The 24,467-nt window shown below is 42.4% G+C and overlaps 3 protein-coding genes and 1 long non-coding RNA gene across 4 annotated transcripts; all 4 read right to left on the bottom strand.

Moving 5' to 3' along the window:
- Positions 1-617: 617 nt before the first annotated feature.
- LOC113467425 (endoplasmic reticulum metallopeptidase 1-like) lies at positions 618-1,158 on the bottom strand. The gene has a single exon (XM_026823615.1). The coding sequence runs from the start codon at positions 1,134-1,136 to the stop codon at positions 618-620; it is 519 nt and encodes a 172-aa protein (XP_026679416.1). The 5' UTR covers positions 1,137-1,158.
- A 255-nt stretch (positions 1,159-1,413) lies between these two features.
- Positions 1,414-7,791, bottom strand: LOC103509207 (endoplasmic reticulum metallopeptidase 1-like). The gene is made up of 6 exons (XM_026823614.1): positions 7,786-7,791; positions 7,408-7,588; positions 3,989-4,258; positions 2,411-3,808; positions 1,489-2,040; positions 1,414-1,445 (listed from the first exon to the last, which is right to left on the bottom strand). Exons 1-6 carry the CDS (start codon positions 7,789-7,791, stop codon positions 1,414-1,416), a joined length of 2,439 nt encoding a protein of 812 aa, XP_026679415.1.
- On the bottom strand, positions 4,004-5,067 carry LOC113467419. The gene is made up of 2 exons (XR_003391503.1): positions 4,767-5,067; positions 4,004-4,354 (listed from the first exon to the last, which is right to left on the bottom strand). It is a non-coding gene; the product is annotated as an uncharacterized LOC113467419 (long non-coding RNA).
- Positions 7,792-8,366: 575 nt separating the features above from the next.
- Positions 8,367-24,170, bottom strand: LOC113467424 (putative uncharacterized protein DDB_G0282133). Its single transcript, XM_026823613.1, has 8 exons — positions 24,073-24,170; positions 23,348-23,673; positions 15,453-15,728; positions 14,516-14,640; positions 13,879-14,115; positions 13,285-13,501; positions 11,359-13,241; positions 8,367-10,568 (listed from the first exon to the last, which is right to left on the bottom strand). Exons 1-8 carry the CDS (start codon positions 24,168-24,170, stop codon positions 8,463-8,465), a joined length of 5,268 nt encoding a protein of 1,755 aa, XP_026679414.1. The 3' UTR covers positions 8,367-8,462.
- Between the last annotated feature and the right edge of the window lie 297 nt (positions 24,171-24,467).

Here is a 24,467-nt window from a genome sequence, read left to right as displayed (position 1 = left end):
AAATAAAAAAAAAAAAAAAAAAAAAAAAAACAAAAAAACAAAAAAAAAAAAAAATAAATCTTAGCAGTTATACAGGGACGTTCAAAATAAATAAAATTGCGACACTTACTGGGTGTCCCCGCAATTCGGAACGCTATACAGGGTGTGGTGGATATCTTGGTCTCCTTGGTTTTGCACATGAGGTTGACCAGCACAAGTCGGCCCTCCATTTCATGACGAAGTTCCGTGTCCCCCATCCATTTCAGATACACCTGATTGTGATCCTGAGGGAAAACGGTGAAAGATTGTTCTTTTCAGAATTACGAATTCAGAAACAGACTACGAACACCTACCTTTCTAACCTAAAAAAGAGAAGAAGAAAAAAAAGAAAAAGAAGAAGAAGAAGAAGAAGAAGAAGAAGAAGAAGAAGAAGAAGAAAGAAAGATGAGTCAAACATCCATTTCAGATTAGTATTAGTATTAGTATTAGTATTAATAGTGCTTTATTTATTCATATTTTTAACAGTAGGTACAATATTACAATAGTAATAAATACAATAACATGAGTAAGGGAGTGCCTACCTAGATATAGTTACTTAATGGTTGGGGCCACGAACCAAGCCGAAACCAGACTCAAGTTCAACCCCCCTTGGGCGAGTTCACGTCCAAATCGATCAACCAAAGCCCCGACTTTCGCTCGCGTACGGTATTTTCCTTCGAGAAGTAAACCCGATCGACGTGCATCACCATATACCGTTGGGGGGTGGGCGAAGAAATTTCCCCGCTGTACGGAAATCCAAGAGGCGTAAGCACCAGCAGGAGTACGGAAATTAGAAACCCTGTGCTCAAGAGGGAGAGAATCTTTTTCGGCGAGCGCACGTAAAGTATGAGCGGCGCAAGGAGGTTGAACAGCAAACTGAATATCGTCGTCGTTATAAACGCGACCACTTCTTCCGCATGGTTACCACTACCGCTACGCCCCATGATGGGAATAATAAGCAGATACACACAGTAAATCAAATACGAACACAACAGGAACGGCACGGTAGTGAATAGGAAGAAGTTGAGTAGGATTCCCGGCGCGTTCGCCCGTAACCGTGTCTTTTCCCGAAGAACGGTAAATATTGACAGGCTGAACAACCACATGACCGGAATCATAACGGAACCTATATACGTCAACATGAGATGACACCGAAGCGAATACAATAGTCCGTCCACTATACCTTTTATTATTACTTACTATTGTAATTTAATAAAGGAAGGACGGACTAAAAATAAAATAAAAGGAGGAATTCTTGGATTAAGCAAGCCAGCCTAGTTAGCTTAGTTAGTAGTGCGTCTGCCTTATAAGCGCTAGGCCGCGGGTTCGATTCCCGCCCGGGGCGGATTTTATCCTGATGGGATAATGTTCGTTCTCGCAACATGAGAAGTACCGTCACCCCGGAGTAAAACACGAGGGTTCCGTCACTCAAAAGTTTATAATAAACAAAGTTATTCGCGCCCGTGTTACCCCGTCGGGAGAGCAGGAACCCAGATAGGTGACGGTGAGAAAAGTACAGTATATTAACACAAGACGTCACCAGCGTCGGAATGACATAAAGAAACAGCAACCAAATATGTGACCCGTACCAGGCCATGGCGCGGTTGACCTTCGTCAGCGCAAACGCGATGGCCAGGTTCACCAGCAAACACAACAGGTAGTTGACGATTATAAACGCGATCACGCGGAGTAGGACGCGGCCGTAGCCGGTTTTCAGCGCGTCGCGAACGCTGCCCGCGTTTATATATACGCCGACGAGCACGATCGATAGCGTAGTTAAACACATAAGTACCGTATTTGTCGAGGTTATACATACGAAGAAAATTCCCACGAAGTCGAAGTAGATGAGGCTCCCTTCGGAATACTCGTGGACGGCTATTAGCTGTTTGGAGTTGACCAAGTTGAGGAGGAGAGGAAGGATGTTGTCGCCTGTACGTTGTAGGGTAGCGAGGGGGATTTGGGCGGTGGTGTCCAAACGGGTGTGGTAGACATAGCCGTTTTTGTTCCACGCGAAGTCTAGCCCTGAGGAATAGAATAGAATAGAATAGAATATACCTTGTTTATCCTGCTCGAATGATACTAAAAAGTCCCTTTACCCTAGCAGTCTAAACAAGGTCTCGCTTATTTTGTGGGTTTAATATTAATAACATAATATGGCAAAAGTTTGAAAACCAACAAAAATTTATTGATAGAACTTGGTGGAGAGGTTTCGTGAATAGTCGACCTGTTCTACCAAACATGGTTATAATCGAATATTTGCTTTACTCGTACCTTCATCCTTGAATTCTCCCTTTTAAATCCTTTATTTCAATTCTCTTTTTATTATTATTATTATTATTATTATTATTATTATTATTATTATTATTATTATTATTATTATTATTATTATTACGCCACCCTGTGGACACGGTCCACTCGGGCAACTTGTTGAAAAAGGCCGCCAAGGGTTTCGTCATCTGCTTTTCTCCATGAACATGGTGGGCCGCTACTGCCATATCAACTATATCTCCGCCATAAATCCTATCGTCGGCTTGTCCACCCTTGCCGCCGCCGACAGAGTCAAAGGCCTTCCCAAAGTCGACGAACGCTTTTTCCGGAACGAAGAATTCCATCCAAAAGTGATACGTTTGCAGGTTCGAAGCGCAGGTTGAGAAGACATAGTACGTGTCCCGTCCACGGAACTGACTCTTGCTTTTCAGGGGCGGCCCGTCTAAGAAGGACCACCGCACGAGTTCTACCCCAGGGTACGGGGACGCGATGATGTTGACGTGGTCCGTGCCGTTCAGCGCGAACGAAAGTTTGATTGTGGTCCCTTTTGTAGCGTTCCGCGCGGGGGAGTGTCTCGTCGCGTCAGCTTTTTCGTCGTTGAGTGACTCCGTTTCGGCGGTCGTCGCATTTCTTTCCCGCCCAACACTCGGATTGTTCGCGTCAGCGTCGGATTTCTCGTCACTGTACGGTTTTCTTCCGTCACTAGTCTGTTTTTTTCCGTCGCTATACTCCACATGTTTGTACGTCAGCTTCAAATCCAGCGGGACATCCAACGGTGTGTACGTCCTATCCTCAATCCAGTGGGTTTGGAAGATAAACGAGTACACCGGCAGGTAATAGGGCAGACCACAGTACAGCTCACGGGAACATTCGGTCTCTTCATTCACCAACCGCAGGCCATCTCCGAGCAGATTCTCAATCGTTTTCGGGGAATTCACGTCCAAATCGATCAACCAAAGCCCCGACTTTCGCTCGCGTACGGTGTTTTCCTTCGAGAAGTACACCCGATCGACGTGCATCACCATATACCGTTGGGGGGTGGGCGAAGAAATTTCCCCGCTGTACGGAAATCCAAGAGGCGTAAGCACCAGCAGGAGTACGGAAATTAGAAACCCTGTGCTCAAGAGGGAGAGAATCTTTTTCGGCGAGCGCACGTAAAGTATGAGTGGCGCAAGGAGGTTGAACAGCAAACTGAATATCGTTGTCGTTATAAAAGCAACCACTTCTTCCGCATGGTTACCACTACCGCTACGTCCCATAATGGGAATAATCAGCAGATACACACAGTAAATCAAATACGAACACAACAGGAACGGCACGGTAGTAAATAGGAAGAAGTTGAGTAGGATTCCCGGCGCGTTCGCCCGTAACCTTGTCTTTTCCCGAAGAACGGTAAATATTGACAGGCTGAACAACCACATGACCGGAATCATAACGGAACCTATATACGTCAACATGAGAGATAATGAAGAGTAAATAGCATTCAAAGAAAGTCTTTCTTCTTCCAAATTTTCTTGGAGTTCTGCAGATTTTTTTTTGCTTCATTTTAAGTAGTGGGCTTCTTGTGGAGAATCTTTTCTTCCCTATTACTTATTTGGATCTGAGAAACAACTACTTACGTATGGACCTACTACCTACTAAGAAATAAATTACCAAGAGACATAAAAATGACCAAATAATTTATATACTAAGGAAGAATTACCTAAAGATGTTAAATTGACCAGATGATTGTACGCCCGCTCCGCAATGAATCGGCCAGGATATTTGGCTTCGTTTTTCAGCAGCAGAGGTTGCGGCAGTTGTTTTTCAATCAACATGACAAAGCCATATATCAACAGGAACAAAGCTATGAGAACGGCAAATATGTATGTTGGAGCAAGCAATGAATCATTGTTGTTCTTTTTTGACGAGCTTCCAGCTGACAATTTGGAACTGTAGATGATGTCATTTGTGGATTTTGATTTGGAGGTGCCTATCCTTTGTCGGACAGATTTCTGTGGTCCAAGCATTTTTGTTGATTTCTTCCAAACTTTAGTAGATCAGTAAAGTTACAAGACTTTGGTGCTGGCTGAAAAAGAACAAATAAACAGAATAAGAAGTAGGATTTGTTGATCACAATGAAACTCTCTTGCGAGGGGCATGTAATATCTACCCAATATTTTTCCGAGCAACCAGACATATAGCACCCAATATTTTCCCCCCTTGAAGTAGGTAAATAATAATTCAGGTTACCGTATCTAGAAAAATAGTCATAAATAAAAATCAATATCATTAGGTACCTCAGCCAAAATAATGGCAGTAATCTACTGCTAATGGAAAGGGAATCTTTATCCAACTTGAGCCATATAAATAAGCACCATGATTCATCTTACACCAACAGCTGAGATTAACAAAGCCCTATTATCAGTTCTTTGTTGGTTTCAGTGATTTGTTAGAAAGAAATGTATTCAACACAATAGACATTAGACACAAATACTTACCTATTTCTCAAACAGATATCCTCAGAAGGAACAAAATCACTCCAGCCTTTTTTTCCATCAAGGCTTAGAAAATAAAAAATCAAGGACAAGAGCCAGTGAAAAATGAAAGTGTAAAAAACCTGTGAGTATGAGTCTACGTTAAAACCTATAAACTGGAATGTATGCACAAACCTACATACTTCTGAGGTCTGGATGGATACATTAAATTTAGATCACTTGTGTGGAAAATAACTAGTTTGTGATTGTAGTCGTCAGAACAATAAAACAGATAATTTTATGGAATTTTTTATGTGAATGATGATAATTTTTTATCACTCTCTTTCCATTTTGATGAAAATGGAGAATTTCAAATTTTTGCGCCATCAGTAGTGCCGGTTTGACGTTGCCAGATGTACGGAAGAAATACCGTACGGGAATTACCGTACGTTCAAGAAATAACCGTACGAGATTTGCAACAGGGATTTCCTATGAACGCCTGGTAACTATTTAGAGCATGCAATGTGCAAAACTTTAAAGATGAGTCAGTAGATTGGTACCTAACAGAACTACCTCTAGTACTAACCTACCTTATTTATCTTTTTATTCTTCATCCTATGGAACTAAAAGTCCGTTTTTAGCCCGTCCTTCCTTTATTATTACAATAGTAATAAAAATCTGGTGTGAACATCACACGACTTTCCTTATCCTATTGAATGATGCTTATTTGAGTGTTCTTTTACCCTAACTTTTACAATATCTCTAACCGTTTTGTCGCTATAGCTGAAAACCGCCAAAAAACGGTCGAAATCTGTCCAAAAGCGGTAAAAATACCGCCAAGCGCAGCAACCATCTCAAACAAACGTTTTGTGTTGCATCCTTGTCACATTAGTGAACCACATACCAAATTTCAAGTTTCTAGCTTATACCGTTCCCGAGATATTGTTAAATTACACCAAAAACCGCCAAAAAGCGGTAAAATGCCGCCAACCGTTGCACCGATCCTAACCAAAAGTTTCGTGTCGCATCCTTGTCACATTTGACAGCTACATACCAAATTTCAAGTCTCTACCTCTTACCGTTCTCGAGATATTTTGTTTACAGACACACGGACACACAGACACAGACACGGACCAATGGCTGAAACTTTGGATTTAAGCTCTAGGGACCTCAAAACGTGTTTTGGCACTAAAAACTGACCATCGAAAATTTGACCCGATTACATTACTTTCCTTCCTATAGGATAAAAGTAAAAAATGGTGTTTTGGATTATTATTCTGAAATCCAATTTTATCTAGTGTAAGAGGCCCTGATAACTTTGGGGGGGCTTAAGCCCCCCAAGCCCCCCCCCGGACCAATGGCTGAAACTTTGGATTTAGGCTCTAGGGACCTCAAAACGTGTTTTGGCACTAAAAACTGACCATCGAAATTTTGACCCGATTACATTACTTTCCTTCCTATAGGATAAGGAAAGTAAAAAAGGTATAGTGGACGGGCTATTGTATTCGCTTCGGTGTCGTCTGTCTGTCTGTCTGTCACTCTGTCTGTGTCCATAGAAGGACTTATCCAAACCTGGTCGACCTATGTATCAAATTAAAGGTCTTTTTACCAGGAACACGAAAATTGTGGTGCAAATTTTGTCCAGAAAACCATAAAGCCAAAAATCAAAAAAAACTGTTTTTTGGGGGATTTTTTTCACATTTTCTCACACAAATGAGCTCTGATCTTCAAATTTGCCGCAACGACCTATGAACTCAAAGCGAGAAAGCTTTAAATAACACTTTAGAAAAAAAAAAATAACTCCTTGTTTATTTACTTAATAATCGGTCAAATATATTTATAAACAAAAACAGTAAAATAAAAATAAATAAAATTTAACAAATTATTATAAGAAGAGTAGATTGTAAATAATAATATTGATAAAAAAGAAAATCTCAGATATACCTACATAAGTAGGGATTTAGTTCTAAGAGATTACAGGGTCAGTCCCTATATTTTATAGGGTCTTTCTAAACTTCTAAAGAGTAGGTAGACCTTCTTACCTATTTTTATATACACAGGTAGGTAGTTATACCTACCTATAAATAAAACAACAATAAAAGTAAAATTCGTACTTTTGTACATAAAAAATCTTACAACCTTTTTGTGGGGGTCGAACCTATGCCCTTATGTTACTTACAACATCATATTGTTTGTTTGTTTTTTTTTGTTTTTTTTTTTTTTTTTTTTTTGAGAACTTGGGTTCGATTCCTGCCGGTTCAAGATTTACCAGCTGGCTTTTTTCTATCTTGTCTTCCTTCACTCTTCAATTAAGGGCAGATGGGACATCCGTTTCTTTTAATACAGTTTATTATTCCTTTCATTAAAAAAAAAAAAAAAAAAAAAAAAAAAAAAACCACTAAACCCCCGGGTCTCATCATCCTGAAAGCGAAGAGAGAAGGAAGACAGGATAGGAAAAAGCCAGTCGTTCCGAGAACGAACATTATCTACATAGGATAAAGTTCAGCCCGAAATCCGCGACCTAGCGCTTATTTCCTTTTTTTTTTTTTTTTTTTTTTTTTTTTTTTTTTTTGGAAAAGAGGTCATATTGTTAAAAAAAAAAAATGTTTAGACCGCTGGTATAAAGGGACTTTTATAAACAGGGTACATTCTATTCTATTCTTACCGGGACTATCAGGTACAGTATCGTAGTGACAATTTACTAGCAGACTATGTGCAGATTCTACAACCGGTCCTATCCGCACGATAACATTCTGAACGTTCCGATAGACATTGGTCATACCGTCAAGGAATGTTAGAGGAAAGGCGCCAGACACTGTCTGGGTGTCCAGACGAATTTGATGTACCTGTAAGTGAGAGAAGAAATTTTTACTTTCTTTATTATTAGGTAAGGTAAAGTTCATTATTGTTATAAAAAAAGTAAGCAGTCTAAGTAAATGACCTGTAGGTATCACACCAGGCTTGAACATCAGAGGTCCTGGGTTTCATTTCATTGGGGTCAAAGTTTTTTCGGCTCTGTGCTTGGAGTTTGGAGTACACTCACCCTCATGAGGACAATTGAGTAGCTACTTTAATTGTAGTAGCAACCAGTGGCAGCATGAGCAGTGTAAAAAGATGATTGAAATATGTAGGTACTTGGGTAAATTGTTTGCAAAGGAGGCACTTAGTAATGCTGTGATATCTACAAAACTTGAGAAAAAATTCTGCTTTACCACAAAGAATTTGATGGGCATGTTTTTTTTTTTTTTTTTTTTTTTTTTTTTTTACCCCTTTTAGATAAAATATTGTTAATATAAAAAGCCCATTCATTCAACGAAGATTAAAATATATAAGATAGTACATAAGGTATATAAACTATAAAATTATAGTAATTCCTTTTTTCCCTCCTTGGTAAGAGAGATACTTGGAAAAAGGAAACTCTATTTCGTGTAGCCTAGTTAGCTTGGTTGGTAGTGCGTCTGTCTTTTAAGCTTTGGGCCGCGGGTTCGATTCCCGCCCGGAGTGGATTTTATCCTGAACGGATAAGGTTCGTTCTCGGAACGGCTGGCTTTCTCCTATCCTGTCTTCCTTCTCTCTTCAATTTTGGGACGATAAAACCTTAGTAGTTACAGTTCCCTCTATCAAACCTCTTTGAAATAAAAAATCCAGTTCGTGTTTATAATAGCGTATAGGCCAAGCGGCGCTGCGAACTCTTGACGTTCGCGCGCTTCCCGTCCGCCCTTAATGTTTGTAGAACTGAAAGTTCGTGCTCGTCGATTCATTATCATTGCTGAAGTCCGAATCCAAGTTGACATTATCGTCGGTCTCACTACCACTCGAAGTGGACGTACTCAGATACCCAGAATCATTATTCGGCTTCAAATTCCCATGTTTACTCTTATGTCGGATAATCACGTTCGAATCGTGCTTGTTCCTCGGAAGAATGAATTCGTATTCGGAACTTTCCGACAGTTTCCGGAAACTTTTGATGCCCAGGGAGTTGGTGCGAACGTTTTGCGCGTCGTTGAGAAACGTTTTGTTCTCGTAGAATTCGTTGAAACTGGACGCGGGCGAGGATGGAGACGATGAGTGGCCTTTGTAGATGTGATTTTGTTTATTGGCGCAGTCGTTTTTTGTGTTTCTAACGCTGGAAATGTTGTCGGACTTGAGCGAACCGTTCGAGGGTCGATTGGAGGTTTTGCCGGTTTTGTTATTTGTGTCTTTCTCTGGTGGGCTAGGGTCCAGCTCAGGCTCGCTGCCTATGGATCTGACATTGTAGTAGGGTTCTTCTGCCTCTTCTTTGTCTGGTGCGGGTTGGGTTTGCTCTTCGTCTTTCTTTTGAGATTTATTGAAAGTATTCCCCTTGGCGGTTATCTCCTGGAGCACCTTGTTCATTTGATCTTTGATTGATAGCTCTTTGGTTTGGCTGACGTCTTTTTTCGTGTCCTGCTTTCCGAATGTTCCACTTTTGACCGTAGCGTCTCGGCTATTGACCGGACGTTCCATGTCTTTCGTTTTTGCTTCCGATCCGTCCAACTGACTGTCGTCGCTCGGTTTTCGGACCAACTTTCGGCTCCGCTTGAGCTGGAAAATTTCAAACGGTGTCAGATTTTTCTGGTTGTTGAATTCGAACCCGTTCGAAACGCCGCTCGGCGCAAGCACGTCCGTTTTAATCTCGTTGTAAATGTTATGGTCCGTCTTCGTCTGCGGGGATTCCGGTCGCGTTTCGAACACAGAGCTGTTCTGTTTGCCTGACGCTTCATTGTCGTCGACCGCCATGTATATTTCTTGTTTATCGGTATTTTGGTTCACAGAAGCACCGACAATGTCTTCGGGAAGGTCAGGCAGCGGTCGGTTCATGAACTTACGGAGGTCAGTGCTTCTGTGCTTGGAGTTTTTTGGAGGTAGAGGCGGTTTGATCGTGCGGGGCGGGAGGGGAGGAACAATTTCCGGCATCGGGTTCTTGCTGGGCATGGAGAACTCGTAGTAGTCATGCGACGCGTTGTTGCGGGGCGGCAGCTTCGGTGGTGTCTGGGGATTCGTCTGCGATAGCGTTGTCAGTAAAGGCGGCGACGGTGGACGTTGTCGTTTGGTGAACTTGCTCTGCTTCTCGCTGCTCGTGCACCAGGAGAGTTGGGAGTAATCCGTGTCACTTCCCGCTCCGTCGTCGTCAGAATGAATATCAAACGGAGGTTTAGGAATAAAGTTGTAGCTCAACAGAGAGTTCGGTGGTGGGACATCACTCCCGTTGAACTGTTTGGGAGCTCTTTCCTCTTTGCCGGTCAACATCTTCGAGTTGAACTCGAAAATATTCCTCAGCGTCTTGAGGTTATTCTTGACCAAGCGTTTGGTGTTCATAGGCGTCCTCTCTAAACTATCCATGTAGATATCCGAAACACTCGTCACATCGTCTTGTCGGTTATTGTTCAAATCTTTCCGATCCAGGGTGTCCGGCTCAAAGTTCTCCGTCACGATGGGGTAGTCTTTCGGATCGTCCTCTAACTCGATGGTCAAGTGGCCTTCGCGGGCGTTGATTTTGATTCGTTGGTCCTCACTGACTCCATGTTTCTCATCTGTAACGTCACTTAGACTTGAAGTTGAATTGGTCAGACTGGAGTGCATGTTGTAGCTATCATTAATGTATATCTCGCTGATCAGACTGTATCCCTCGTTTTGTTTGATGAATTCTTCCATACTGGCGCCCTTGAGAGGAGCTTCGTCGGGTTTAAATTTGTCGGGTGTTTCCGTAGGTGTTCGTACCGGGGCGTCTTTGGCTTCGGCAGGGGTCGCGGCGTTTTTGTTGCCGACTATTTCATAATCATGTTCGTCGTATTGAAGATTGTTGAACTGTGAACAGAAAATCATACACGACACACATGAATAAATCATTTTAAATGAAAAGAGAACGAGGGCAGAACACTTGTACTCTCATTAAGTAGAAAATAGATTGCACCTCTGAACCTTCAAGACTCATCCATCCGAGTCTATCCGGGAACGGAAAAGTTTGGTCAGAAAATTTCTGCACACGCCGGGATTCGAACCCAGGAGCTCCATGTTGAGAGTCAGTGCTCTTAACTATTCGGCCACAGGGGGTGGGCAAATTGGGAAATTTGACGGGCATTGGACATACATTAAAGTGATAGGATGGTAAGGTAGGTATAATATAATTTTGTTCAAGGAAAAAAAAAAAAAAAAAAAAAGTTTCCCATCTCGATAAATTCCCCCTCTGGTATGTCACTGTTTGGACCCTCGGGCCCCCCTTGGACAAAACCTTGGATACGGCCCTGGTTGAAAGCACCATTTGGTTTGGAAGTTACCAGCCTAGTGGGCTTGGACGGCTACGCGCCTGCCTTGTAAGATAAGGTTCGTTCTCGGAACGGCTGGCTTTCTCATATCCTGTCTCCCTCTCTTTGATTTCGGGACGAACGGACCTAATTTTTTTTTTAAATAATGTCCAAAGGACTTTTATTTATTAATACAATCTAGTTACAAACTAATAAGTATTTTTATTCTAATCTTAAATTACTAAAGGGATCTAAAACTATCTTTTGTACATGGACACAAGTAGATTTGTCTGGCAGGTGGTTACCAGCTATGGGTACCTAATTGATCAGTTCATGCGGTTTTACGCGTTTACATGTTTACGTATTGCCGGAATAGCCGTGATGTCTTTGACAATATCATCGTAATCGCTGGGCGTCCGAATGCTCTCAGACTCCTGGTAGATCTGCTGTTCGTACAGAGATTTCTCCAAACTGTCCCGATCGCCATCATGATCTAGAGTCGGAGTTGGTCCCAAAGATCCCAAACTCCTCATCATACTGTGCAACTGGGACTTGTTCAGCTTGAAGTTGGGCAGCTTTGGCATTTTTGGGGAGTTTTGGTCAGCACTGTCGTTGGTGCTTTGTTGGGATGAGTGCTGGGTGTTGGGTTTGCTGCTCTTGGTTGGGTTTGATTGGCTGTTCTTGGTTGGGTTTGATTTGGTCGACGATGTCTCCACGATGTCCGACTTGTTGGTGTTGCTGCTCATCGAATTCGTTCGGTGCAGTAATGAAAAGTTCGGGATCCTCGGCACCTTGCTTTTGTCGTCTGGTTTGTTTGTTTGAACGGTGTCGGCAGCTTTGGTGTTCTTGGCGGTTTTGTTGAACGTCGTGTTGTCCTCGTAGATTTGCCCGTCTTCGTCCTCGGAGTTTTCACTGGGGATGTCGCCTCGGCCGCGGAAGTTCTGTGCAAGTCGACTGTTTATCTTCATGTCAAGCGTTTCGTTGGATTTGACCGAGGCATCATCAATGTCCACCACGCAGTCTTTGGTTTTCTGGTCCTGAATCTGTTTCGGCGGAGAGGGCGCCTTCTGTTTCTTATAGTTGTTGAACTTCTCCTTGTTCCTCGTCGGTTTGATGAACGGTTTGGTTTCGATACTCTGGTCGATCTCGTCCTTCATGTCCACGATTTGGTTTCGATTGACGTCGATGTTTTGGAGCCACTTGTGTATCGAGTCTTGTTTGGTATGGGCGACTGGCGGTTTCGTTGGTGTCGACAGTGGCGCTGCGGTGCGGCGGGTACACTTGTCGTTATGGCACAAAGATCTGAATGACTGCACGCTCTCCTTGTCGTGTGAAATCATTTCACTGTGGGTGCTCTTCCTCGATGAAGGGAGCTTACGGTCTTCTTTCGTGAAGTTGAAGCTAAACTCGGAACACTTTGGTTTGGGTTGGCCGCCACCAGGACGTTGCTTACTGCAGTGGCAATTACATTTGAACGAGTTACACGAGGTGTGGTTCAAACTCCGCGAGTCCTCATGTCTCCTGTCTCTCCCGCTAAAGTTACTTCGGACTTCGTCCTGCTGACTCTTCTGACTCCGCACACTCAGGATCTCCTCCTTGTAACTGCAACTACTTCGTGCGTCCTCCCGCCCACTCCTGTGGCTACAATTACTCCTCAGCTCGTGTCTTTGGCTCAGCAACTCGTCCTTGTAGCTGTGATTACTTTTCAGTTCGTCCCTATTGCTTCTTTGGCTACAGTTGCTCCGCAGGTCATCTCGGTTACTCCGATGGCTACACTGACTCCTCATCTCATCTCGGTAGCTCCTATGGCTGCAGACTTCGTCCCGATAGCTCGCGTTGTCTTTATACCTCTCCAGCGTATCCTCGCGGGAATGGTTAGACCGTAGCGTGTCCTGCTTATTGCTCCGGTTACTGCGGTGACTGAGTAGCTCCTCCTTGTAGCTCGTGTTACTTCGGAGTTCCTCGTTCTCTAGCTCCTTGTTGTAGTTCCAATCCTGGCGATACTTGTTGTAGATGAACTCATTGTTCTGCTCGTTTATCAGACAGTTCGGCTCGTTGTTCGAGTAGAAGCAGTCTTTTCCGGGACCGGTTCCGTCGTGGTCGAAGAATTGGAAGTTCAATTCGTCCGCGTTGATTTTCGACGGAGGATTGAGACTCCCGGCCTGGTACCTCTCATAGGTCGACGTTTCGAACATGTCACTCGGTCGAAGTGATGGTTTCGGAATGACGAGAGTTTCTTCTTCAGGAATGTTGATGAGGGAGGGCAGGTACTTCTTAGCGGACATCTTCTGCTTGGTTCCCGGCCTGGTACCTCTCATAGGTCGACGTTTCGAACATGTCACTCGGTCGGAGTGATGGTTTCGGAATGACGAGAGTTTCTTCTTCAGGAATGTTGATGAGGGAGGGCAGGTACTTCTTAGCGGACATCTTCTGCTTGGCTATGGCGATTACTTCGCGGATTTTGATGAGGAACTCGATGGCCGCTGCCGGTGGTTGCTGAAACAGAAGAGAAGTTTCATTAAGATAAGGCTTCCTTGTGTTGATGGCACGTTGAATGGACCAGTCCCTGGTTCCCGATGGATCACTGAAGTTAACCAACGTTTCGCGTAGTCAGTATACTGATGAATAACCACCTGAGTAATCGCGTGCTGACTTTTCCCGGCCCCAACTAAGGCTGGGTAAAGATCGCTAAGGGGTTTAGCTCCGACTCTCAACCCGGATATTCTGGATTTCAATCCTTTCTTAAGGCTCTAATGGCAAGATTCTCACATTGTGAGCTCTTCCATCCAACCAATGATCGCTTTCAGGCTAGGCCTGTTGGCAGGATAGAGAAAAAAAGGGAGAGAAGGGAACGTAAAAGAAAAGAAACTTACGATCAGTAAATCGTGCTCGAAATACGCCGGGTTGAAGTAGAGCTTGCGTCGCGCATTGCCGCACGCCATGGCGCGCACCGTTTCCGGCGGAGTCTCGTCCTTCTCCATTGTCTCAACAATAGAGACATTTTCCTCCGGCAGTTTCTCGTTGGAGAGCGGATCCTGGGTTTGATAGTGGTCGGTCGAGTAGAGATCGTCTGGGTGCGACGGATGAATGATGGCCGAAGTGAGTTGGAACTGTGGAAATGAAATTTGGAATGAGGAATCGTGGAACTGTGGAAATGAAATGGTTTGGTAATTGATAATTATGATACATGTGGAATTGTGGAAATGACGTGACAGGTGAATGATGGGCGAGGTCAGTTGGAACTGTGGAAATGAAATGATCCGATAATTATGGTACATGTGGAACTATGGAAATGAAATTGAAGTGCGAATGAGCAATCGTGGAAATGGAACGTTAGAGAGCGGATCCTGAGTTTGGTACTGGTCCGTGGAGTAGAGATCAACCGGGTGCGACGGATGAATCATGGCCGAGGTCAGTTGGAACTGTGGAAATGAAATTTGAATGAGGAATTGTGGAAATGAACGCAAAGATTGCAAAGTCAAGTGGACAGTGTGAAGGTGGAGTACTTACATGATTGATGTTGTTTGATGTCTCCATGTCCACTTCATCCTGATCGGACTCATTGGTAAACTCATCCGATATGTAACCTCCATTATCGTGACAGTGGTGGAGGAGAGGATTGCTTTTGATCATACCTGTGAGGAGGTGAGATAAATTAGATCATTAGCTATACGTACCTACATACATTAAGGAGCGCGGTAGCGCTCCGCCCCGCCAAGTCAAGAAAGTTTGACCGCTTAATAGATTATTGTACAGTGTAGAGAAAGGTGATTGGTTTGGTTCATTTATATTTTATTTGATTTTAATACCAACGTGGGCGTCCACAACGGAGAACCGACCAACGACCCTAGTTCCGACCCAAGAGAAAGTAAACAAACCATGCTAATGAATAGAAGCGTCCTCAACGGAGCCTTGACCATAGTACCGACCCAAGAGAAAATAAACAAACCATGCTAATGAATAGAAGCGTCCTCAACAGAGCCTTGACCATAGTACCTACAGAAAATCAAGAAATTAAGCTGAGTATTTTTTCTGCAATGGTCGATGGTCTTGGCGGGTCAATGGTCTACGGTCGCCATTGTGGCCGCGCACTAAGATTTACGATTTAGGTACGTCAGGTTGAGACAGAACGACGCGAGGTCCAAATTTTGACTCGAGGTTTTGCATTGAGTTTGTCTGTATGTTTGATCCACGATAACTCACGAACGGTTCATTCGATTTTAGTGGAACTTGGCAACAATGTTCAACACATGAAGACATTTTGAAGAATTGAAGAAATTTCCACGGGGGCCACGGAAGCGCTCAGGAGGTCTACAGTTCACTGAACTACTCGTTGTTAGGCCGGCCACTCACTATCAGGTAGACCTGACAGGTACGACTAGAAAGGTCCGCCTGTCAGGTCTACCTGATAGTGAGGGGCTGGCCTTATCTCTTCCACCCAACTTACCTTCTTCCGGAACCACCCGTCCAATCCGCTCATCCATCGTCTCCGTCTTACTCAGCACCGCCATCTTGTCTCCATGTTTCCCCTCCTCGCCACCAGGGGCAGCGCTCGTCGCGTTTCGTTTCTTGTGCATCAGATAGAGTGCGACACTAGCGCTGTAGATCAGACCGAGTATCACGGCAACACTGCCTAGAGAGAGGTAGTCCCAGATACTCGACGCCGATTGGTCGAAGGCTGGCGCGTCGGCGGATGAAGGGGAAAAGGAAACTTCTTTGATACCTGTGGAAGATGGGAGAGAGGTTGAAGGGTTTATTTTAAGAAGGTCCTGGCCCTACTAAGGCTCTTTTATAGTGAGCTGTCGAAAGCAGGGCCGCATTTACCTCGAGCTTCATTTTTAGTCCGTCCTTCCTTTATTATTACAATAGTAATAAAAAGGTATAAGGGACGGACTATTGTATTCGCTTCGGTCAGTTCATGCGAGGTCGGATGACGTCAGTTCAACGTTATTTTTTTTTGCGACCTTTGAGCGACATTTTAGGGGATTTAGGGTACTTTTACATCGGAATAGGACTCTACCTCGAAAAAAATTGTCATTTGGTTGAGCCCCATTACCAGAACATTAATAAAATGAGATTAAGGAAAAGAACATTATTCCATGTTTCCATGGTAACGTATAAACATAGGTACCTAGAGTTATACCTGGCTTATACTCTGATAAGAAACTGGACTGCAGAGTTGTACATTGTTGGCGCTTAACCCTCAACTTTAACAGTTTAGTATTCTTGTTTTATTTTGCCAGCCTAGTTAGCTTAGTTGGTAGCGCGTCTACCTTGTAAGCGCTAGGCCGCGGGTTCGATTCCCGCCCGGGGCGGATTTTATCCTGATGGTGTTCGTTCTGGGAACGGCTGGCTTTCTCCTATCCTGTCTTCCTTCTCTCTTCGATTTCAGGACGATAAGACTATAGCAGTTACAGTTCCCTCTGTCAAATCTCTTTAAAAAAAAAATAATTTGTGCCAGCCTAGTTAGCTTAGTTGGTAGCGCGTCTGCCTTGTAAGCGCTAGCCCGCGGGTTCGATTCCCGTCCGGGGCGGATTTTATCCTGATGGTATAGTGTTCGTTATCGGAACGGCTGGCTTTCTCCTATCCTGTCTTCTTTCTCTCTTCGCTTTCGGGACGATAAGAACTTAGCAGTTACAGTTCCCTCTGTCAAACCTCTTCAAAAAAAAAAAAAACTTTAGACTCTAAAGTTTAGAGTAGGTACATGTAAACATGCCTCGGCTGGAATCGAACCCACGCCCTCCTGTTTACCACTCCGCTACCGAGGCAGGTTAATCGAGACTTATTAGACACTTTATTTTGCCATTTTTCTGAAATTCTTGTAAAGTACATTTTATTTCTTTATCAATAGAAATAATTATTATTAATGCATTCCTTATGTAGTATGCTATGCAGTACACAGTAGAAAATTTGCAGTTACAGGGTGTTCACACTTTTATTGGCAATTTTATTGATGTTGAAAGCTAGATTTTGAGTTTCTCATTTTCGACTTTTTCCTCTTCAGTTAGTCTCTTTAACGGTTTATCTCACCTTAACTTGCCAGCCTAGTTAGCTTGGAGGGTAGCGCGTCTGCCTTGTAACTTGTAAGCGATAGGTCGCGGGTTCAATTCCCGCCCGGGGCAGATTTTACCCTGAATAAGGTTCATTCTCGGAACGGCTGGCTTTCTCCTATCCTGTCTTCCTTTTCTCTTCGCTTTCGGGACGATAAGACCTTAGCAGTTACAGTTCCCTCTATCAATCATCCTTAGCCAGGGTCAAAAAGCGGAAATTCGAAATTTTGTGGGGTGTCAGAGAGATCTTTAGAAAAAATATAAATTGATTTTACGACTGGAAAATTTAAAATTTAGGGTAGGTATGGCCATTATTCAGGTACCTATGTTTTGCGGACAATTGGAAATAGGAAAACCCAATCCGTGTTTTAAATAGTTCCGGACCACCCTGTTTATAGGTCCGTACATTATAAAGTCCATCCAACTTGTTTTGCACAGTTGTAGATTTTTATAAAAAATGACCGTGCAAACATGAAATAGTTTACGCCAGCCGGTGTAATACCTGCAAACTGTGGAATACCTGGAAACTGGTTATCAGAAGTGAGTTTACATAGATTTGGCTGATAGAATATTTAGAATCTCACTAGTTTTATGGGGGTCGCATGCAAAAGTCGCTTAATTTTTTATTAGAAACAGAGGTATCTTATAAGAAATAGGTATAAAAATGGGTATTTTATATTAGAAATGGGTATTTCTGTATTGAAATTAGGTATTTTATTAGAAATAGGTATAAAAAGACCACTACACCACCGAGGCAGGTACTGTCAGCTGAAAATAACTGTCAGCTGAAAACGGTAATGCCATGTCAGTTAAAAACGACTGACGTGGCACCGAAAGTGTTAAAAAAAAATGTGGATACGGACCTGGTTTAGTTTATTCAATAGTTCACTGAATTGATTTCTATGATCGATGTGATGTATTGAATGGTTAACTGCAGACAGGTGATGCACTGTTCAATATTCTAAACTGCATTACTGATGCATTGATGTCAAAAGTAAATGGGTTAGGTATTTAGGTAAATAGATCTTTGAATAAACGGGTTATATGAATGAAGAAGTACCTAAGTCACGCTGGGGGACTATAAACAGGGAGTATACCAGCCTGAATTTCCCTTGTTAAAGAAATAGCAAAGGTCGAGTGCGAAGGGCATCCCCTCGTAAAAATTTGCAGCCAAAACCAAATGTCAGCCCAAAGCAATCACCCTAAGTTAGGGCTGATTGAGAGGCTGATGAAAATTGCCGACCCCGTCTGTACACGGGAAAAGGCGAAGAAAAAGAAGAAGAGTAGGTACTTATATCTACTGATCCATAGCAAAAATTCCGTGCCAATAAAAGCTCCATTTGCAAAACAGTTTGAGGAAGCATCGGATTCCACAATTTCGCACAATATTCTCCTTGATTCCTCGCTGTCAGATTGATTCATTGAATCATTTGGTTAATGGCTTACATTTGTATAGAGGCAGCATATTTGAAATAGCTATCTCATTAGAAATACCTGAACCAATCTGAACTTTTTACATGTTTTAAATTTAAGAAATTAACTCGAGATCTTTGTTTGTTTGTATAGGGTCAAATCGTGTATAACTTTCGGGTCACTTCTTTTCTAAAAACCACCAGCAACATTTTCACCAGAAACAATGTTGCTCAACAATCCAGAAATGTTTTTAACAAGAATCCAGCAACCTTTTTAATCCCCAGACATTTCTCAAACATTTTTCTTGGCTTTTGGTGTGTGATGGGTTTTATCTTGAAAGTTGCTCAATATTCGAAACATTCATTTCAGCAATAATTGCACAACTGTTGAGAAATAGTAGAAATACTTAAATGGTCCGATGAATGTAATCTTTATTATTCACATGTTGCCATTTAGTTAGAATTTACAACGAACAACACTGGATTGATTATAATTCCAAATTCCAAGCGTTAGCCGAAAGGTCTCTCTTCTATTCTGACATGACGGTTTCTTTTTTTTAAGTTGAGTGTTTCACCGCCGTTTTTATTTCGTAGCAATGGAACAACTGCTACATTAGACGCATGTGGCCTGTGTCGTAGCATGCCCATCCCGTAGTATGCCTCTCATCAGATGGGCGAGAAGAGACACAATACTTCCCATTAAGGTGCTGGGTCAACACGAGAACACCAGAAAGTAACCCGGTGAAATATTTGCAATCGAAAAACGAGTACAAACTTTTGTCGATGGTGGGATTCGAACCCGGGACCTTCTGCATGGCAAGCAAGCACGTTATTGGGTAAATAGAGGGGATGGATGAAGAAGAAGAAAAGAAGAAGCGAAAAAAGATGACTATAAAATGACAATAGTTAAGGAAAAGAAGAAGTCTCTCCAGGATGTCCGATTATTTGCTTTGGTTAATAGACCAGTTTTTTTTTTTTTTTTTTTTTTTTTTTTTTTTTTAAAAAAAAAAAAAAAAAAAAAAAAAAAAAAACATGACCAACTGTGATCGTATACCTTCCTACTAAAGTTCAATTCAATTTTCAATTTCAATTCAATTATTTATTTATTTGACATACTTAATAATAGATTTAGAAAGGTGTTTTTCCCAAGTCAATATTGACTTCTAAGAAAAACTTGTTATATTTTTCAACGCTGAATGTTATATTTTTCAAGTATCTTTACTTCCAGAAATCTAGACTGACTAAAACGTCCCACAGGAACCGAACTCGACTCGAAGATTTATATAAAATACCTCAGAAAATAAAACTGCACTTATTAATTATGGTCGATATCAATTAAAACATTCCAGAGCCCCTGTAGATGCTGATGGTTCACAATTTATTTTACATTTTTATGGAAACAACCGGTGACCTGGCGAACAGTGAATGATTTGAGTGAACCGTTGTGAGATCAGTTGATTGAATAAAGAATCATTTGATTGAAAAGGATCTAGTGTCCCATTAATTGATTAAATATAGAATTATGTCAAATTACTTGATTGATTAAGTATCAAATTCATTTGAGTGAACCGACTTGTAATCAGTTGATTCAATGCAAAATCAATCAAATGATTAGTTATTAAATGTAAAGAGTCATTTGATTGAAAAGGATCTAGCAGTTAATTAGGCACTTGAGTGACTTGAGTAAATGAGTAGCCCAGTTCCAAAAGGGGACATTGTCCCCGGGACAAGGACAGTTCTGGCAGGATAAACAAGGTACTCGTATATTCTATTCTATTCTAAATGAAGTTAAAACCTGGAACTTTGGTAACTATTCAGAAGCCAGGACAAGGAAAAAGGAAGCTCCTTTTTGCGTTTAACCTAACCGTATAATATCACTGGTCACTGCTCATTATTTGTGACAGCTTTTTTTGCAGCAATTTTCCATTTACGTGACTTCTGAACAAGTACCATAATTTTGCTGACGAGTCGTCACTGATCGATTATTGATATTTGATTGATTTGTACGTCAATCGACTCAAGTTACTCGATCCATGTGGATGTATTAGAATCAATTGACGTCTTTGAATGCTATGATCATAGTTATCAGAGGCGTGTGGTGGGATTTTCAAAAAGGGAAACTATAAACCCACATATACAGAAAGCCAATCTGCTGTGGGTGCAATGGTCCTACATACAGACATACTGGACTCCGCACACAGGGATTTCGTCAGAAAAGACCCCAATGTATGTACGTTCCATAAAATGTAATGTTATTACCAATCAAATATATAAGACCTTGTTTAGACTGCGAGAGTAAAGGGACTTTTCAGTCCTATGCTGGTAGTATAAACAAGGTATATTCTATTTTATCTAGGCGCACGGCAGTGCGCCAGGCCAAGTTCCGTTCTATTCTTCTGCAGTGGTGTTACAATCGAGGTCGAATGATCAATCGTGAATACCCAGCCTAGTTAACTTGGTTGGTAGCGCGTCTGCCTTGTAAGCGCTAGGTCGCGGGTTCGATTCCCGCCCGGGGCGGATTTTATCCTGAAGGAATAAGGTTTGGTCTCGGAACGGCTGGCTTTCTCCTGTCCTGTCTTACTTTTTCGATGTCGGAACGATAAGACCTTAGTAGTTACAGTGCCCTCTATCTTCTTCTTCTTCTTCTTCTTCTTCTTCTTCACTTTTTCCCATGTTCAGAATCAGCAAAGGAGGGGACAGTTCCCTCTATCAAACCTCTTAACACTCTCAGTGCCCACGCGAAAAAGAAAAGTAAGAAGAGTTTACCCTCAGGCCCCAAATAGATCCCCCTGTCAGTTAAAAATAACTGGCAGGAAGATTTTGTTTTTGATCAAATTTCTTTATTTCTCAAGATATTTTCATGAAAAAAATTGCCAATGATTCCTCAGGGGCCCAGATTTCAATTCCTATGCTTAAAGCATTGCAGATGCTATTTTTTGCTATTCAAGTAGGTATTCAACCTATGTAAATATGTATTTCGAATGGAGAATTGGAGACACTTCACCGGTGGCACAAGTAATATTATGCATCAACGCAACGTCTAGTAAATTTACAGAGTGACCTAAGAAAGGCGAGAAACATTGGGTGGCTTAGTGGTCAAGACGCTCGCCTTGTAAACAGGAGGGCGTGGGTTCGATCCCAGCCGAGGTATGGAATTTTATCCTCATTTATTTGAGAATTTGACTACATAATAATGGAGCTCTAAGGGTTAGGTGGTAGAGAACGCCTAAGGCGTTAACCTCGCCTAGTGATTGCCTTCCACTCAAGAGTCTATTATTATTATTAAAGGTACTTAGAGCTTTCTAAGTACTTCCTTTACCTAAAGACCGTTCCCACTTGTCGTTCGGAAAAAAACCGTGTCGTGTGTAATGGGAACACTCTCATTTAAATTACTTATGCCAGCCTAGTTAGCTTAGTTGGTAGTGCGTCTGCCTTGTAAGCGCTAGGCCGCGGGTTCGATTCCCGCCCGGGGCGGATTTTATCCTGATGGGATAATGTTCGTTCTCGGAACGGCTGGCTTTCTCCTATCCTGTCTTCCTTCTCTCCTCGATTTCGGGACGATAAGACCATAGCAGTTAAAGTTCCCTCTGTCAAACCTCTTAAAAAAAAAAAAAAAAAGTAAGACCATAGCAGTTACAATGCCCTCTGTCAAACCTCTTAAAAAAAATAATAATAAAAATAAATTATTTATGGGTACTTACAACAGAAATCACCGGTGACGGTGGGACAAGATTCAATGGATAGAGCATTAAATAATGCAATTTCCAACCTGCTCCTACAACTCCCACGTAAGTAATTGCCTACAGCTCATTCGGAAAATATCCGATGAAACTCATGGCAACTGAGAACGGGCTCTACTTCTCCAACACCCTATGGTTTCCAGCTATGTGTTTAAAAACCAGATAGAAGACCCTACCTACCCGATTACAATGGCGCTGTGTACACATTGGAGGACCTTTTGCTATGTCAACAGGTCACCTAAAACAGGAGATCCTGTCTATAGGGTGAATGAATAAAATAATCAAATCTAAGCATTGGGGCACGGTTGGTCCAGTGGTAACGCGCTTGCTTGCCATGCAGAAGGTCCCGGGTTCGAATACCACCATTGACAAAAATTTGTACTCGTTTTTCGATTGCAAATATTTCAACGGGTTACTTTCTGGTGTTCTCGTGTTGACCCAACACCTAAATGGGAAGTATTGTGTCTCTTCTCGCCCATCTGATGAGAGGCATACTACGGGATGGACATGCTACGACACAGGCCACATGCGTCTAATGTAGCAGTTGTTCCATTGCTACGAAAAAAAAACGGGGGGGGAACACTTATCCTTTAAAAAAAAAAAAAAAAAAAAAAATGAAGGACCCGATTCCAAGCGACGTGGGTTAACCCAGTGATAACGCGCTAGCTTGCCAGATTCAATATCCACCATCTATGTTACTGTAGAACCTCGATTATTTCAACTAATTGGTACCGAGGGTAGTTGAAATAATTGACATTCCGTATATGTATAAAACAATGAAAAGGGGGCAAAATTTTTAGATAAAAAACAACAAAAGTGGTTAGTAAATACTACTAAATACCCTATTTTGAACTGATTTTGGAGTTGAAATAATAATAATAATAATAGTGCTTATTTATACTGCTCGCATAGGACTGAAAAGTCCCTTTACTCCAGCAGTAGGCTACTACTATTATTGTGGTCAAATTCTCAAATTATATGAGGATAAAATTCCATACCTCGGCTGGGATTGAACCCACGCCCTCCTGTTTAACAAGCGAGCGTCTTGACCACTACACCACCGAGGTAGGTTGAACATACTCATATTAGGTACCTATGTTTAAATTCTCATTAAATTAGTACCATTATTACACGTATTACCTTTCGGAACACGACTGGGTACTTGGTCAGTAACCTCTTCTTCATTCTCACTGCATGATCTGGCTCGATGCTTAGGATTGCTCGATGGTTTGGGTCCGGGAGATGTCCTATGCTTCATCTCACATGCACCTGAACAGGGGCGACCACTGGAAGGCCGAAGAATAGGGTCCGTATAATCCAATAGGCCGGATAGGGGTTGAATTTTAGTGGCTGGCCATTGTGGGCCGGTCCAAGGGTTCTCTATAATTCGGCCTATTAGGGGTTGAAGCCTTGTCACTAGAAGACGAGTTCTACTGGCCGCCCACAAGAGGCCGGTTAATAGTGGCCTGGCCATTGAGGTCAAGATATAAGGGTCCGACAATCAAGGGCTGAAGACCTAAAATTTAGGCTGAATCATAAAGGCCCGTCCATAAGGGGCTGAAAGCTGAAAGTTATGAATTATGAGTCTCATATACTAAATCCCGCATTTGCTGTATCCTCCTGAATTATGAACATCTGACCACTTGACCATAACCATTGCGGGTAAAATTACACCATTCAGGAGGCTGCATTGTAAACCCGATAATATGAGGGGCTGGAAACCAGGGGTTGAGCAGACAAGAAAGGACCAATAATCCTATCTTAGAGGGACAGGGGCAGAATTCTTCCCCCGGATGGCCCCCTCTAGAATCACACCCAGACACAATTCACTACAATAACAAGTACCTCAACATGATCCAACCCACCATACTAGAGCGGCTCTTGGCTTCACTAGGACGAGGACTTGAACATTTCCTGGCGGGCTGGAATCTTGTCGCCCCGTTAGACTCCCTGGGCCCGTCATTGCTATGGGAGAAGTAGCCCTTAAAACGCTAATGGTTGGATTGGCTGGACCTGCACAAAGCAGTCAAGCTACGCGCAAACTTCAAATACTACCTACTGGCGATGGCATCCAGAAACATTCCGGTTAAGAAACAATTTGATTTTTAATATTTTGTAAGTAGCTGTACAAAAATACATTTCTTCCAGCCTAGTTAGCTTAGTTAGTAGTGCGTCTGCCTTGTAAGCGCTAGGCCGCGGGTTCGATTCCCGCCCGAAGCGGATTTTATCCTGATGGGATAATGTTCGTTCTCGTTAATAG

This window comes from Diaphorina citri, unplaced genomic scaffold (assembly GCF_000475195.1).
Source record: "Diaphorina citri unplaced genomic scaffold, Diaci psyllid genome assembly version 1.1 scaffold474, whole genome shotgun sequence".
Classification (NCBI taxonomy): domain Eukaryota; kingdom Metazoa; phylum Arthropoda; class Insecta; order Hemiptera; family Psyllidae; genus Diaphorina; species Diaphorina citri.
Note: the sequence above shows the minus strand (reverse complement) of the source record. Positions and strands in the feature narration are given on the sequence as shown.

Excerpts from the sequence above, each read along its gene's own strand:
- LOC113467425 (XM_026823615.1), bottom strand. The coding sequence starts at position 1,136 with ATGATTCCGGTCATGTGGTTGTTCAGCCTGTCAATATTTACCGTTCTT.
- LOC103509207 (XM_026823614.1), bottom strand. Across the intron at positions 3,809-3,988 it reads GGTCAATTTAACATCTTTAG|AACTCCAAGAAAATTTGGAA; the intron begins GTAATTCTTCCT and ends AAAAATCTGCAG. Across the intron at positions 2,041-2,410 it reads GACCGTGTCCACAGGGTGGC|GGCTAGACTTCGCGTGGAAC; the intron begins GTAATAATAATA and ends TCTATTCCTCAG.
- LOC113467424 (XM_026823613.1), bottom strand. The coding sequence starts at position 24,170 with ATGACGGGCCCAGGGAGTCTAACGGGGCGACAAGATTCCAGCCCGCCA. Across the intron at positions 14,641-15,452 it reads ACGGGTGGTTCCGGAAGAAG|GTATGATCAAAAGCAATCCT; the intron begins GTAAGTTGGGTG and ends ACCTCCTCACAG. Across the intron at positions 10,569-11,358 it reads TTCCGGCAATACGTAAACAT|TTCAACAATCTTCAATACGA; the intron begins GTAAACGCGTAA and ends TTCTGTTCACAG.